We start from the raw sequence: 17158 nt of genomic DNA on the forward strand, positions 1-17158 counted from the left end.
AAAGAAAAGCAGAACATCAAGGATAATAAAAGCTAAAGTATGTTGATGGTGTTAGTTCAGTCTCCAAGTACTCATTTGGATCAACAAACTGAGCTACACTGCACCAGTACTTCACGGATATATCCTTTGTCATGACAAGTGGGAGTATCAGGCTTATATTTTCAGTATGGAGAATCTTTAAATTGAATAAAGCAAAGCAGAGCTGTTCAGCTGAGGAGTGCAGCTGCACTCAGACGGGAGGAAAGGTCATAAAAGGTCAGTCATAAAAGCACAACTATGAATTACAAAGTGCAAATAAGTGATAATTATACTCACAGTACCTCATTTTTTGAGCCACTTCCACACTTACCCGCAAGCTTTAACCATTTAACACCGAGTGTATCATGTTTAATACATTTTTGAGACTTCTACGTCATCAGTGTGGGCCCATGCTCAAAGCTGATTATGGAAAAACATTATGCTGACACTTGGAGTGGGTGGATGATTTGGTTGTGGTTTTTAACAGCTTAAATGTGTCTGAAAACTTCACGTGGGTATGTGCTGTACTTAAGAAGTCATGAGGGCTCATAACTGTTGGAAAGAATGACGTGCAATAAAAAAAAGCTTTGATCTACCCCTATGTACTGAGAGCATCTGTACGTCTGAGAACATTCATACTATTATGGTAAGGTAAAACTGTACATGCCTTAAGTGAATATACTAAAGTTATTGTGAATTTTAAAAATAGATGAAACTCAAAACACTTTATATATGTATAAGTATTTCATATAGTTTATGAAATTTCCCCTTGTGGGACTAATAAAGATATATCATATCATATAAATACATTAAATTTGTTTGATTTTATATAAAATAGCCCTGCTGAATGAATTTCCAGTGTTGTAAATGTATAAAATTTCCAACAAACATGCTCTAAAAAATGAAGGACTGCTGCTTGTAAAAAGTAGGGTTTTTTTCAGCATAGCTGCACCAACACTTTAATTCAGCAGCATTTATTTTGCATCCAAATCTTTATTTAGTCAGTAAGATTTCTTCATTGGGTCATTATATAAAACAAAACACGTAATATTAATTCTGTTTTATTCAGTTTCATTTTTCCTCTTTCTGCTTTTCAGAGCTACATTATCACGCACTATGTATATATACATATGTGTGTGTGTTTGTGTGTGTGTATTTTTTCATAGATACACATTTACTTCAGTGCTTTCTATAAAGATTTGATCCTAAAGTCCTTTTTCTCAGTGCAGAGAAATGACACTGCACAGATCTCACATTTGAGTGGAGAGGAAGGACTTAAGGGTACGTCTGAGGTTCTGACAAAAATAAAATGTTATTAGTGTACCTCTGAAATTATTCCATACTAAAGCTTCTTACCTGTATTCTAAAGGACTGTGTGAGTCAGTCTTAATGGACTGGCTGGCATACTCAGGCCGATAAGCACCACACCATACCTGGAAAAAAATAATGCATTAGTGCTTTGCTCGATTTTTTGCAGACTTTGATTACTGCACAGGCTTCTCTTTGTATTAAACCAACCAAATATACTTCTGAATACTTTGTGTATTTAAAGTATTAATATCCCACCTAATAAATCAACTCTCAGTTTTTATATGTCCATTTTTTTATCTCTTTATCTCAGTGAGGAGCAGATTTTTTTTAATTATTTGTACTGTTTTATTGTCAGTGACAGCTTTCTGCCTTTGCTTTATATACTGTGGCACCAAGATGCTCTTTACTTTGGCAGCTACTCTGCCACACAGCTGCGTGTGTTGCTCAACAGTGATTTGCTTTGGGATTGCTTCACCCTCTGAAGCCCTGAACCTCTCCTTCTGCTGCTCTGTTTACTTCACAGCGCAAAGTATCCACTGAAAGAAATGCTCCTTGTGAGCTTCGGGTTTTAGCTCATGTTCCCCCATTACTTACTTGGGCAAAGTTAAGAAAGAAAAGCTGCTTGTGATCCATGTCTAGACCAGGTAGACGAGGCTCTTCACCTTCCATCTCCACCCACTTAAGATAAGCCTGTAAACACACATCCCCACACAGAAAGTTTATTATAAGCCTTCTGGAGTTTGTCACTGCTGCTGAAATAGTAACATGTGGGTTTTGTGCGTCTAACATCCAACCTGGTATGCTTGACGAACCCCTCCATTGTCTGCAATATTCTCCCCCAAAGTGCTGATTCCACTGATCTGCAATCACACGGACAAAACCATTCACACACAGCAGTGTGAAAACACTCATTGTGGTGCTCGCTTAATAAACGGTATTACAGCCAAGACAAAACATGCTATTTCGTACGTGCTGCAACTGCTTACATTTTGTCCGCCTGCTAGCTTCCAGTTGAAGTTGCCATATTGTTGCACCATGCACTGCGACTGCTCTTTGAAGTGCTCAGCAGAGTAATTACTCCACCAGTTCAGCATATTACCATCTTGGTCAAAATTACGCCCTGCACGGAGACACTCATCATTGTCATTAGCTAGCAATAACAAATTTGAAATAAAAGGTTACTTAAAAACAAACTGCCTTCATCATTTCAGGTTCCTAAAAATATGACTTATCAGTCACCAGCATCTCACCGTTGTCATCAAATCCATGCGTGATCTCATGTCCGATAACCATCCCTATTCCGCCGAAGTTAAGAGCTTGGTGCTGATGCTTGCTAAAGAACGGCGGCTGCAGGATTCCTGCAGGGAACACTGGATGGATACAGGCAAAGAGGGAGTGAAATCACAAGTACTAGCAGTGCTGAACAGGCATGTGATTAGGAGGGAGAGTTACTATAAAAAACATCTTTAATGTGTCAGAGAGGCTGCCGTTGGCCTTGTGTGATTCTTGTAAAGCTCTTACCAATCTGATTTCTGTTGGGTGAGTAGAATGCATTAACCACAGCAGCACCAATGATCCACCTGAGGTGTGACAGGCTTTATTAAGGCACATTTATACTTAATACAGCAGCTGTACAGCTCATGCGCAGAGCTCATTTTGCACCATGAAAAATGAATTTTAACCTTCACTTTTAGTATCCTTTGAGTTATTTTAAAAGGACGTGGAGCAGCAGCAGTACATTCAGTGCACCCAGTACATTTTTAGATAGACAGAACTACATCTGTGTTTACTACATCTGAAACAGGACCAGTTGTATCAGTCACTTACAAGTCAGGATCCACAGGCTCTCTGAGCTTCTTCAGACTCTTGTGGGCTTCTGACTTGAGGTTCTCCAGGATGTTCTCAAAGTAGTGTTCTTCACTGAAATTTAGCTAAAAAGAGAAATGTGACACATCAATGATGAGAGAATCTTTAGAAAAACTAGAAACTAGGCTTTTACTTACATGGGCATACTCTTGGTCAAGCTTTTGGTTGCTCTCCTGCAGGATATGATCTGGATAGCCGATATGTTCCTTGATTGCCATGGCCTTGAAGTGATGCAGAGCAATCAGTATGATAATGCCAATCACCCTCTGAGGAAAGCAACAAAAACTTTTATTTATATTATACCTTTTCTCTCGCCTTCTCCTTTGAGGGAGTGTCCATCCAGCTTAACTCCTCCAGTGTTTCTACGTACGCTGCTTGGATCTTGCTGATGAGGTCACTCACCTGTGAACAAATGACAAAGACTGAGAATCTGAGTCCTGTACTAAAGGAGAAACTCAGAAAAAAATATGCCAAAAAATATGTTTTGAGTTTACAAATAGGTCTGTCTAGTGTGATAAAAATGTTAAGCATGGCCTAATGGAAAGTCTCATCCTATTTGGCTTCCTAATTTTGTGGCACTGCAGCTCAAAAATACTGCTAAAAAAGTTCAAGCCTAGACCGTAGAGCAAATTATCCATGTCTTTATCTTTTCCTGCATTAAGAATTGTAACCTGCACCCCCTTTTTATTTTTCTGTTTAAGTAAAGCTGCATTTAAGTAACTCAGCTGACTCAGCATGTATTAAAACCTGCGATAAATTCTAAATAAAGAAGGCAAGTTATCCCCATACTGTCTAATTCTTCCAAAGCATCAGTGCTAATAAATGATATGTACTTTTTTTTTTCCAATTTGGCGTTTGGATAAAAATGCTACAAATACGTAACAACGAAGCAGAATTTGTGTTTCACTTGAATTTAAACTCATTTTCAAACTTCTTTCTGCTGTGTTCGAAGCGGTTTCGGGGCCAAAAGCACTCACCATTCGTTTACTTTCTCCTGCAAAAGTCTCGCGCACGTACAGAGCTCCCACTGCGTTCTCCATGCTGCTTTGGACATAACGGACACATTCTCGCCACCAAGCATCCTCGACAGTGGTCCCATAGAGAGTCTAACCACGCACAAATACAGTTATTTTGTCTTCAAATAAGCTGGCATTAGCATATGTTGTTCTGTTATGTCAAACCTTTCTGTATCGCGCTCTGGCATCTTTAAAGTGGCGGCTCAAGCTGTTAACTCTGTCAATGATGAGTTGCCAGGTGAGGTAGTTCTGCATAGTTCTGCAAAGATTAATAGTTTTTGTTAAGCTGTGTTGCAGTGTATATTTTCAGTTATAATATAATCTTTACAGACTCCTTGGATGACAGTCCAGGATTGACCTGATACTGTGTCTGGAGAGAACATCGTTCATCTTCTCAAGATAGGGAGAGCTATACACGACCACCTCCTCGTCCAACTGGACATCAATGGACACACTCGACAGCACACCTTGAATAAATCGTGTCCAGTTGAAACCCTGCAAGACAAATATATTATATTTTTAACATATTTAGTTTTATTTGTGTATAGTTATAATTTAATATGGTTACATGTTGTAGGCCTTCCAGCTCTCAGTTAATTTAGAGGGTGAGGGGTCACTCATAGGTACAAACTTTAAATCTTTAAAGATTTTACATCTCATTGGATTCAACTAAGATGGTTTTCAACACCTCCTTTGTTTAAAATAAGGTTGAACAATGGCTGATAAACAGTATTTCTTAAAGAAACATGTTAATTACTTATTGATTTTTGCTTTTTGACCAAAGCCATACAAACACTGTGAATTAACTGCATTTATATGGTGCTTTTTACTGAAAGCACACACACACACACACACACACACACACACACACACACACACACACACACACACACACACACACACACACACAGTGAAGGAAAGAACAGGAACTTTCCTGGGATTCAGTATCTCGCCTAAAGAGACAGGCGGATTTGAGGAGCCATGAATCAAACCACTGACTTTCCAATAAGTCAGTGTGCTCCTTTCTTATGTGAGTATTTGGGGGATGCTTATGAAATGTTCCTTTTTAACTGAATAACAACATTATTTTTTTCAGCCATTTTTTTGTAACGTTTCTTTTTTTTTTTTTTTGTTTATTTTATTTTCACTTACTGAATATGGGACAGACTTGACTGGGGGAAAGAAGGAGAGAAAGAAAGAGGGAAAGAGAAACAGCTGAGAAGAGGGACGGGGGAGAAGGGCAAAAACCAAAAACCAACAGAATGAGCAGAAAAAGAAAAAAAAAGAAGAAAAAAAGAAAAAAAAAAAAGCATATATCAATCACCTGGGTTTTTGTAACGTTTCTAATTTCAGCTATCAAATATGGCCCCCGTGTCGGTCGGTGTCCAAAATAGCCACCATGCACAACAAGTTAAAGTGGTACCATCAATTACAATGTGCAAGGTGTAAACATTGTACAAGGCGTCATTACTCACAAAAATAACACGGCAGATTTTGAACACTGGCCGCTTGTTGTGCACAGGATCCAAGAGATGTTTCCAAAGGTCTCTTTTTCTGTAAATACTTTCTTTGCAGCTACATAAGTATCACATGTAAGAGTCAAAAGCATTAACCTGAATAATTCTGAAGCAATGCTGCCTTATTAACCAGCAGTCTTGCGCTTGTTAACTGCCATATGGGCTTCTTGTTGCAGATTTTTGGAGAAATATTTTGCATTTTGGGAACTTTTTATGCAAAGCTGACCTAACTAGTTGCCGGTTATATCTTCATATTTCCTGTACAGGAAAAGGGTCATCGATCTTCTTCCTAACTCTTAATAATAAAAGGAATGAGGTGATTTTGCAAAATTTAAAACAAGGCATATAAATTGCATTTACATTTCAGAAACGGATGTTTTCTCATAAACAGTACATGGAGTCATGTGAAAAAGAAAGTTTTCACAGGGCTTTTTGCAGTCCTATAAACAGCTAACCACACCCCATGATTCAGTAGCGTGTACAATCGTTTTTAGCAACAATAACCTGAAGTAATATTTTCTGGATTTTATCTGTCTCTCACATAACTGCTGGGAAATTTTGACCCACTTTTCTTTACAACATTGCTTCAGTTTATTGAGGTTTGGAGGTAGTTGTTCATGTGCAAACACATCATTTCATTGGGGTTGAGGTCTGTACTTTGAGTCATTGCAACACTGTGATTTCTTTTCCATGTTCAGTTATTTTGCTGGGGATTTGCTGCTGTGTTTGGGATCGCTGTTCTGTTTCATGGCACAAAGCTTTAGCTTTCAGAAACTTGACACTACAATACTTTGGTGTTCAGTCAGCTCAGTGACCGCAAGGTATCCAGGACCTGTGGCTGCAGAACAAGCCCAAATCATCACCTCTGTGCTGACAGTTCGTATGAGGTGTTTGGCTTTTACTAAATGTGGTGGTTTGATCCCATCTGTCCATTGTTGCATTCTTGAAATTGGCCTTTGTCCATTCTGGACATTGTCTGAGAAGTCTTGTGGTTCGTTCAGATGCTGCTTTGCAAACCTAAGCTGTGCTATCATGCTCTTTTTAGAGAGAAAAAGGTTTTCTCTTGGCAACCCTTCCAAAGTCTTTTTGCTGATCTTACTATCACAGATTTTTAACATTTTACATGCTAACTGAGTCCTGGTAGTTATTATGAGGTCATCCATTTTTAGTGAAGTCCTATTCTGAAGCCTTAAACCGAGCATTTTGGGTGTCGACGTCTTGGTAAATTGGAGAGAAGAAGAGAGGAAGGGAACCTGAGTGGAATCTCACCCTAAAGCACACCCTGCTTTATCCCATTTTTAACTACAATGAGGCCCAAAATATTCAAAAAGTCAGGCTTTATAAAGTAAGGCATTAAAATTGTGAATGTGACCAAAGAGTCATCAGGAAAGGCTTTAGTGAGTTTATACATCATGCAAGCAGTACGATCATTTTCTTATAGACTTCAATGCAATCTGACTTTTTGTAACCAATCAGAGTGACCTGCCTGCACCTCAATAACAAAAATGAAGTGAAATAATTCTTACATTAAAGGTGTATGTGCTCTGCAGTTCACCAAGTGCCATCTTGTTGTAAAGAATGGTGACATCTTGGCGTTCCTCTGCTGGTGATGTAGCCTGTCAGGCAACAGGAAGGAAAAACAAAAAATCTAAACTGATTTGTCTTTTTGTTATATAGTCACATTTTGCTATCCTTTCATCAGCAGAGTCTCATTTGTTATGCTCCTAGGAGGCATGAATTTGAAAAAAGGATGGTTAAGAGCTTGGCTGATCTCCTGGTTCCAATATGTATTTGTCTGATTCTCTCATTTACTGGAAGCAGAGAGGAGGTGCTCATTTTTCATCTTGTCATTGTTAATTTTCCTGAACCTCGTTTCACAGTTCCATTTCCTGCTGCAGCTGGCACTCACATTGGCGATGTCTGTCTCCAGCTCCAGCACTTGCATCATTTCCTCCCACACTCGGTCGTCATCTTGAGTCAAATTCCTGTCCTCTCGGGTTATCTTTGCAATGGAAACCATGAAGTGTAGGTAGGCCTCTCGAACCTGTGGTATAGATTAAATAAAATTTTGAATATATTAATTTTATTTTAACAAAAGCTTAGAACGAATATTCTAAGTATTATATGAGTAAAAAACTGCAAAAGTGAAACTCAACAGCACATTTTTTCCCAAACCAAACTGGCTGTTATTCAAGATGAGATCTCACTATGAGCAGTTTTCATTGGACTGCAGGTTCCAGATACTAGCTTTTAATATTAATCCTTTTCACCTCCACTGAACTGTGATGGAGGCAGATATCTCATGCATTCATTTTTCAAAATCAAATACAAGAGAAGACATCCACAAGATTTCATGAAGATAACAGTATGTTTTTTATCAAGGTTTGAGTGAAATGTTGCGTATCACCTTTTTGTAGTTTCCATCATTGAAGTAATAGTCTCTAGATGGCATCCCAAGCCCGGGCTGGTCAATCTAAACAAAATATAAGAATAAGGACAGCAATTAAACACTTTTTCATACCAATAATCCATAAAATACTTGCAGAGATGTGTTTGTAACAGAATGATAATCAAAAATCCGCATGCTAAACTCAATTATCTGTCTGACTGTCAGATCTGAAGACGTTTCAGAGTTCAAGATATTAAGTCTCTCACTGGGATTGACCAGAGCAGACAGAATTAGAAATGAGTACATCAAAGTGATGGCTCAGGCTGAGTGGTTTGGAAACAAAAGTATGCTGGACAAAAGATGTCAGATATAAAGCTGCCAGGCAGAAGGATAAGAGAATGACCACAAAGAAGATTTGTGGATGTAGTAGGAGATGCAGAGGATTGATGTAACGGAGGAAGATGTTAGAGATAGGGTGATCTGCTGCAGGGCCGTGCGGAGAGGTTTAAAGGGGCGGGTGCTCAAAGTTAAAAAGGGGCACATTGAGCCAGTCTGAATAACAACAACACACATTCATCAAGAATCTAATATGGGAAGGGAAGGGCTGTGTTGATCTGAGACTGTAGACATTAAAAAGTCCATAGCAGAGATGGTAGCTGATTAAATGTCATGAGATAATAACAAAATGCAAAGATTGGTGACAGCACTTGGAACCATATTATTGTTGAGGGGCACAGACAGGACTCCGCACGCACACACACATAAAAAATAATAATAATAACTTTTTTTGAAAAGTTGCCTCAACAAAAGGGCACTTTGGGCACCCATCAGGACAGGGGAGGGTGCTCAAGCCCCTCTAGCCCCCCCCCCCGCACGTGCCTGATGCTGTGGTGACGCCTAGAAAGACCAGCTGAACGAAGAAGAGAGAGGTCTGTCTAATTTATTGGGTACCATTAATTTCATAGCAATCCATGAGCAATGAGCTGTTGAGATGTTTTAATTTTAAGTGAAAGGATGGACTGACTGACAGAACAGTGCTGCCATTCTTCTGAACAATGCTCTCTAATGTCTCTGTAAACACTGAAACACATTAATGGGACACACTGTTGGTCTGGGAGACATGTGTCTTCATTACGATGAGTGAGTGATACACTGTCCTTCGGTGCAGAGCACTAAATCCTGCTGAAAACCTACCCCTGTTGGAGTACCATTTGCCAAAAAGTGGCCAGTCAATTCAGAATGTTATTCATCCTTCTTAAGAAAAGAAACCAGACAAATGTCTGAGTATGTGTGATTAGGATTGAGTCAATGAAGGAAGTTGGACAGATTGTTCATTTCATTAGTTTACGGACCTTGTTGACAACAGCAAATGTCAGGTTTATCTGTAGTAGTTGTATAGCAGCTGTCATGTACTAATTGTGCCCAGACAAAATGTTTTCTCACATAGATAATATGGCGCTGAGAGTCCCGGTCGTCCGTCCACACATACATGTCCAGCACAACCTTCTTGTGGAAATGAGCAGTAAGTGTTGCCAGTGTGTCCTCAAAGCTCCAGGCTTCCTCTGCAAAATAAAAAAGAGAAATTTGTACTCAGTTTAAGAACATTTATCTAGCTGTAAGGAGCTATTCAGCATACCTGGCTGCAGAAATCTCTATGCCTCTGCTGCACATTTTCTGGGCTCGCTTTGTAAATCGGTGTGCGCAGATGCAGCTATGCGTGGCTAATTCTGTTTGAGCCACCATCCATGATTACATTTAATTAAAGTGGCAAGAGCCAGGAGCACGAGGAAGAGGGGACTATTTAAAGCATCCTTCACAGTCCTGATTGAGGACTTGCTCTTCTGCCCACGCATCACTCTCCCAAACCCCACACCTGACTGCTCGACTGAAAAGCCTCGACCGGCCTCTTGATCCCACCAACAAAGCTTATACGCAGCTATTCACTGAGAGCAAATATAGCTGCACAGGCTCTGCGTGATGTTTTTGAGAAAGAACAGCACTTGTTTGTGTGCCGGTGTTACATGTGCACACGTGCTTGTTTGTATAGAACAGGCAGGAGGCATTAATCAGAGTGTGATTTGTACCTGTGGTGGTGTTCCAGTCCTCTGACGCCACAGGCCAGTCACCGATACTCTCAATGAGCTTCAGGAGGGGCTGCGAGTCACGCTGCTCTATGAGGCCTGCAGGGAAAAAAGAACAATCTCAGTTGTAGAACATAACAGGAACATTATGGTCTCACTACTAAAAGAAATTGCGCCATGTTGAGTTCAGACCAGCAGCAGGCACCTACACTGCTCTGAGATACAAAGCTATTTATTCACTGACTCAAAAGGCAAGTTTTCTTAAATAAATTTCCCAGTGACTCTAACAGGTTACTCTAGCAAACGATTTTATGCAATTTAGCCAGGCCCAGGTTGCATAGCAGAAATTACTGGTATGCACAGCTGGTAAGTATTAAATATTAAGGTCTTAAAAAGTCTTCAGTTCAAGCTGGGGAACCCTGCTGATACCCCGGCTGTGGAAGGCTGACTGATATAATAAACAGCAAACAGTTTTTTGTCAGTGTATCTTGTGCTCTCTTGCCCCTTTGTAGACAGCCTTACTTTCATTCATGCAGGAGCTGTAAAGGATTTTGGCCTTCTTGATGGCATCTCTGTCCTCTTCACTGCCTGTCTCGAGAACACCTGCAACAACCAAACACAAACAAACATTTTCTGTCTGAAAATGTCTCACCGAAATACTGCAGCCCACACTGACCCACACTGAAGATTTCACCCAGCTGACCTTTGAGGACAATCTCCAGCTTGTCTCGCAGAATGTCAAAGACGCTGTGACGGGAACTGGTCTCCGGAATAACATGTCGCTCCAGCCAACCCCCACAGGCATACTGGTAAAAGTTATCACAAGGCTTCACGGACTCATCCATGTTTTGCAAGAGCCGGGCAGCTTTAAGATGTCGGCGAGGAAAGAGAGACGTAAGAACAGTGCGGTGAAAATCTCACAAGGCAACTGAGGGAGGATGATAGTTTCAAAATTGTAAGAGCAGGAGAAAAAAAAGAAAAAGCAGATTTCTCACCTGCGGTAACACAGTCTGCAGTTGTACACACATTGCTGGGGTTGGAGCGTAACAGCTGGCCTGGAAAAATCAGTGCGAACAATTACGAGAGAACTCTTTGACAAACTGTGCCCCAGCTGAGAGGGAGGATGTTGTTGTGTGAAGTTCAGACCCAATTTTAAGTAGCCTAGATCTGTAGTCTGTGCGAGAGAGGAAATGCCTGTGTCAGCAGTGACTGTGTTCTTTCACTTTTGTGTGGCTCTGCTGATCAGGCAGTAAAAGGAATTACAGTATTACAGTGTCTTTCAGAGGTGCAGGCTCAAATATGACACATGCCACCCCGCTCATCCCGCAGTGTATTCTGTGTTGAGCTTAGAAGATTATACTTACCCTCACCTGTTGAGCTCCTGGACGCGCTCGGCCTGCTTGATTGTTCTGAGTCGGATGCAAGAAAAACGATCAAAACATCAGACAAACTCTGCAATCATTTATCATGACTTTAATAACTGGGTTGAGTGGGTTGAATTATATTTTTAAACAAAAGGCCATCAGACAGAAGCCAGTTGCATTTTCCAACTTAATGTTTAAATTTTTGTGAGTGACATTAAACATTAAACTTTCTACCAAGGATATCTAAAAACATACACACATTATTATTGCATAAAGATGACCATTTTAAAAAATACTTCCAGGATTATTTCATGTGTCAGTTTTGCCTTGATGTTACAAACAAACAGAGTAGGGAGACACATGCCATTACTACTGTAATATCTGGATTTTTCCACGGTTATCGTAGCAGAGCATTTACCTTTCATAGCTGATGTGTAGAGGACTACAAGCCCGGCCAAGGCACAGCTGACTAACAGGAGCAGCACAGACAGACCGATTTCCGCAACAGTCCAGCGACGCTTTCCGGGTTTACTTGATTTCTCCATGATATCCATTTGGCTTTCGGATTTTCCCATATTCCTCCTAACTGCCGGCTCTGTAGGAAAGACACCGTTGGAGTGTGGGATGGTCCAGGCACAGAGCTACCGCCGTGTGTTTTTGCGTGTGTATGTGTGTGTGGGCTGTGCAGTGATCCATCGGTAAACTGTGCCAGCTGACCTGCAGTGAGTGAGCTTCAACTGCCGAACACCTACAACAACTTCACTGACATGAGTTTCACTGACAGTGAAACTGTTGGTCTTGATGCACGATGCGATTTATTTTTCTTTTCTAAAGTGACATAAAATGTTTTAGCTCAGGTTTTTTTCTGTAGTCTTTCATTAAGACTTCTGAACCTGTTCAATCCACAAATAAGGTTTTGAGATTTTCTTTACACAGCTTAACAATATATTATAAACTTAATAAAATCCAAGTAGCTGGAGAGGTTAAAGTGCCTTCAATCTTTTTATTTTATTAGAGGAGGAGGAATGCTGAATTATAAATATGGAGAAATATAAATATGGAGAAATTACTCTGCTGTTAATATTTAAACTGAAAAGGTCACCATGTGGGTAATGAGTCTTCATCGTGCAGACGGATGGGGGGAGATGAAAAGTTTTGGTGTGATTTAAGAGACAGTAACTATGAAAGAAATGTCAAAATTATGTTTCCATTTTGGGTACTTTAACCCCCCCCCAGTGAAACTGATGGATATCTTTATCTCTTAAGTCCTTCAGAAAAAAGTTGGCGGCACAGTCCAAAACAGTAGGTGCTTCAGTTTAAGCAACCATGTGCCAAAATGGAGAGGAACCACAGGCATAGGTCAAACATTGTTGCTATAAAAAATGAACAGACAGATACAAGAACTGTGCTCGAGGCATCTTGGCCTTCCAGTAGAGCCAAACGTTTACCTGGACACCTTAGATACACAGGTGTAAATGATTATGTGTCTCAGCTGTCCACTTGTGGGCCCATCACCTTCGACACATTTTAAGGCCAAGTGTGAGGGTCAAAGACTTTTTTGTAGAAGCCGTGTGGATGTGTTGTTGTTTTGGATTACACAATGGATTTCTGTAGCTTTAATATGTCAGCGGGAATGTTTGGTTGTTAAATATTTTTCTATAATCCTGATGATTCTACAGAGGTTGGTCTACATGGTTTAATACTTTTACTATATTCAGCATATTTTGTACTGTGTAGAAGATCATTTCACCGGTGCACCCTTATTGCTAAGGTCCATATGTTATTAATCTGGCAAGAAAAGAGTCACTGTGCATCGAATGCGACGCTCAAGCTGACAACAATTTAACAAACAGTTGAACATTAAACTTGCCTACTCTGTTCATTGTTTTTTTTTAAATGCAAGTATTTGGTCCCACCTTACAGCCCCACACACATGCACACTGAGCCATGCTTTACTTCAAGGGAGCTAATTTCTATGCACAATAATTATGCATTTGTGAGCACAATATTGCAAATGAGCATTTGTGCAATGGACAAAACAACAATCACCCGTGGCTTTCAGCAGCATTGCTTTGCATCTATTCACTCTGCAGCACCTGTTTCTTCCATAACCATTCCCATTGCCCTATCATTAGGCCTGACAGGGACGGGCTGTAAATCAGAGGTTCACACTGCTGTGGCCCATTAGCCCTTCCTGATGAATACTCATGGGCACATATCTGGCTCTATAGTGATGAAGAGCAGGCAGGGGCTTGTTAAAGCTTCACTACCAGCCGCAGACTGTATCAGCATCACACCGCATAGAAACACCCTCTGAGGCTCAATCCTGACAAAGCGTTAAAGACCGACCTCATATTGTAGAAAACTGTTCAGGAATAATGTTCAGTCTGTTGTGACGACACAAGATTTACTGCTCACTACAGGGACTTATTTACATATTTCAAATGTTCTCAGACAGTCTCACTGAATATTAAATCCAATGTTCATTTCCAACTAATGCAAAACTGAGTTGGCATAAAGAAATGGACAATAAAGAAGCAAAATTCATTATTCTTTACAGACTCCTTTTCTAATAAGACAAGAAACCTTTAAAACCATCATGTATTATTTTTGACTGGTCATTTTAGGAAAAGCTGGTTAAAAGTTGAACACAAGGATGTCACTTTTAATTTGTACTTCACGCCATTACGGAAACTGAGATATTTATCAGTGCTGATTTGTTTGAATTAGTGCATTTGAGATTTAAAATTTTATCTTATAGATGAACAACAAGCAGATGAGTGTGCGCAAGCGCATGTGCTTCACATGCACTAAAATTAAATCAGTGTTGATTCACTCAGCATCTGAACCGTGCTCTGCCAAGATGTAGCCTTCTGAAGACACCTGTAATTGGCAAGCGTTTCCTATTATAAATTCGATTTTCTAAATCCTATAACCAGACCCTAGAGGAGGTTCAGGAGTCCAATTCCTTCTCAGACCACTTTCTTTATCATGTGGGAAAAAGTTGTCGTTTATTTTTATGTCCAGTGAAGCCAAAAACATATTGCCTACCTCCGGCTTCCATCTTTATTCCTCAACATGACCAAGCAGATGGTTAGGACAGGCTCTTTGTAGCCTGAGAGACACAACTCGGGATAAAAGAGGACCGAAAACACTCATCATTGTCAGTCCAGCGTATTGATTTATCTTCATTTTACCAACTATAAAGCTGGCAACACTTTTAAGAGACGGCATGGGCACCATGCTTGAGGTTTTCAGATGTTCAGCAGATTGAAAAAAGACATGTTAAACACATGCTTTCAAAGTGAGATGAATCAGCATTGTCACTGACTCAATCACGAGCTTTTAGCAGTGGAGGACAACTTGCGTCAGCTGTAGCTGAGATCCACGGAGTTTTACTTGCTTTTTAAAAGAAAGGCAAAAAAAACACAGAAGTAAAATGGGTGCTGAAATTTAGGTGGCTGCTGAGTTGGTAACCTTGATAACCTTTACTGAAGTAGGGCTCAAATAGACATAAGCGAGCAAAGACAAAAATTTTAATCAGCCAAGAGAGTAAATATTTCCAACTCTATCATCAAGATCACTGATCGAGATCATTTCCTTCTCTCGTTGTTGGTTCAAATTACTTTGTTTAGCTGAGTTCAAAGGCTCACATGGCTACCTGGCCGGTAATCATATTGCTACTCATAACACTGTGAGATTACTGTGCTCAATGTAGCATAACGCTAAGCCTTTATAAGCACCATTTAAAGGACTCACAGCTCTGAAACTCCCTAACTGCAGCAGGCTTGTCACATTTTCAATATTCCTGAGTCCATCACAGTCTGTCAGTAAGCTTTTAGCAAGGCAGAGTAACACTGTCTGTCACAGCTGAGATGGCATTTCTATTTCTAGGCTCCTTTGTTTGATCAGTTAAAAACCATGCTGAAATTACGATATCATATTTGAAGATATTTGGCCAAAGAGGGTAGGAGAATAGACAAGAGCGAAGAGAATAAATGGTATAGCTTATTTAAAATATATTTAAAATGACAAATTACAAGTGCAAACAACTTCTACAGGCTATTTTGTTAATTCTACACATTCATATAAAAAGATATGGGAGAACCAACAGAGATTAATGTGTTTAAGTTAGTGGTACACTCTGTCAACAGTGAGATGAGCATTTAAGCGAAAACCAATTCATTTGTTGAGTGACATTGCAGATCAAAAGTTAAAATTCTGCTAAACACTTTCAGATTGATTTTAACTCATTTCCAAAGGTATTCACCGCAGCTTTGACATTAAAAGCTAGAAAACAATAAAACCCAAAAGTATCAAATACAATCTAACAGTCAGAGATTCAGGGTCTCCAAAATAAGAGCCTTTCTCTGTAAGTGGGATCAATCTGTGCTAAAGGTCTTATGGAGTCTTTGTTTTAGGCACGTTAAGATTATATGCGGCTTTGTTCAGTGACTGGTACTGTTTTGTACAAACAAAACAAGGATTATCAGGTCAGCCAGCGATCTGCACACTTTCATAGGCGTTCATTCTCATTCCCTTATTTTGCCCTAAACTTTGTGACGGTGCCATCTACGTTTTCCCCACAGCAATGTCTTAACAGCTTAGTGTTTTGAATCTGTCCTGGGACCACTCTGCTGCTGACCTGATGCCTGAAGGCTGCAGCTTCACAGGGTAACTTTAACCACTTTCACTTTGGCACTTGACAGCAAACAGGAATGCAATCTAGAGGATCCGGAGGCTTACCTTTGTATATGGATGGCAGAAGTCCCTGAGCCGTTCCCCCACAGCGTGCTAATATCTCAAACACCCCTGCTGAGCATCCACTCAGAGCTGGTGTGTAGAGAAATGAGTCTGTGCTGCGGGTTGAAGGAGACGTTATCCAGTTCAGTGTGCTGCTCAGGGAATGAGTGAGGCAGCCGAGAGGGAGGGAGAATAAAAGAAGGAGAGGATAGAGGGAGGGAGAAAGAGGAGGCAGATGGGAGGTGATAGTACTAGATTGTTTTTGATTGCATGACTGTGATAAGAAAAAAAAACGCACATCAGGAACAAGTGTGTGTGTTATGAAGAGCTGAGGTGTGTAGCTGAGGGGTCAAAAGGATATTGGTTGTGTTACAGTGAGCATCAATTTCTTTTTCTCACTGTGGAGTGTGCCCAGCTGCTGAGCGGAAAGACCAGAAAAATCTGGAAAGCTCTCAGAGAGATAAGACAAACACGTCTTCAAAGCCCTCTGCTAACAAATAATCCGGCATACACCGTGTGTTTAAACCTATTTTAGCTGTTTTGTTCTCATCCCAGCAGCCACAAACATATGGATCTATACTACTCCAGTCATCATCACTACAAGCACCACTCACCGCTGATCCTCCTGTCACCCCTCTCTCCCCTAGTGTCCAGGAAAACTTAACTCCAGGGAGCTCTTAGATGCCTATGGAGAGCCTGATGGGGATACCTGGCCTGGTATCAAATCTAAATGGCATGGCGCCTGGGCTCATTATCAGCCTGATTAACCACACTAATAAGCTGATAATAAAGAGAAAGTAATGTGTTTGGCTGATGATCATAGACTCCCAGTCAGGTGTTGTTGCTACCCAAG

At 40.3% G+C, this 17158-nt stretch overlaps 1 protein-coding gene across 1 annotated transcript in view; it reads right to left on the reverse strand.

Moving 5' to 3' along the window:
* The window catches only part of mmel1 (membrane metalloendopeptidase like 1), a 22235-nt gene extending 5786 nt beyond the window's left edge, over nt 1–16449 (reverse strand). The window contains exons 1-23 of the mRNA XM_086292680.1: nt 16309–16449; nt 11981–12157; nt 11563–11607; nt 11194–11253; nt 10902–11063; nt 10721–10801; nt 10202–10297; nt 9561–9679; nt 8136–8201; nt 7638–7772; nt 7255–7344; nt 4570–4706; nt 4377–4470; nt 4173–4301; nt 3499–3597; nt 3333–3416; nt 3157–3260; nt 2851–2909; nt 2580–2699; nt 2316–2449; nt 2124–2189; nt 1924–2019; nt 1375–1451 (exon numbers count right to left, since the gene is read on the reverse strand). Coding sequence (XP_086148806.1) covers nt 1375–1451; nt 1924–2019; nt 2124–2189; nt 2316–2449; nt 2580–2699; nt 2851–2909; nt 3157–3260; nt 3333–3416; nt 3499–3597; nt 4173–4301; nt 4377–4470; nt 4570–4706; nt 7255–7344; nt 7638–7772; nt 8136–8201; nt 9561–9679; nt 10202–10297; nt 10721–10801; nt 10902–11063; nt 11194–11253; nt 11563–11607; nt 11981–12137 — 2210 coding nt within the window. The 5' untranslated portion in view covers nt 12138–12157; nt 16309–16449. The remainder of the gene's footprint in view (nt 1–1374; nt 1452–1923; nt 2020–2123; nt 2190–2315; nt 2450–2579; nt 2700–2850; nt 2910–3156; nt 3261–3332; nt 3417–3498; nt 3598–4172; nt 4302–4376; nt 4471–4569; nt 4707–7254; nt 7345–7637; nt 7773–8135; nt 8202–9560; nt 9680–10201; nt 10298–10720; nt 10802–10901; nt 11064–11193; nt 11254–11562; nt 11608–11980; nt 12158–16308) is intronic.
* Between the last annotated feature and the right edge of the window lie 709 nt (nt 16450–17158).

The sequence above is a fragment of the Aulonocara sp. 'chitande type north' Nkhata Bay genome, linkage group LG5 (assembly GCF_057382095.1).
Source record: "Aulonocara sp. 'chitande type north' Nkhata Bay isolate Kocher_YH1m ecotype deep benthic linkage group LG5, A_spYH_male_GT1.1, whole genome shotgun sequence".
Taxonomy (NCBI): Eukaryota; Metazoa; Chordata; class Actinopteri; order Cichliformes; family Cichlidae; genus Aulonocara; species Aulonocara sp. 'chitande type north' Nkhata Bay.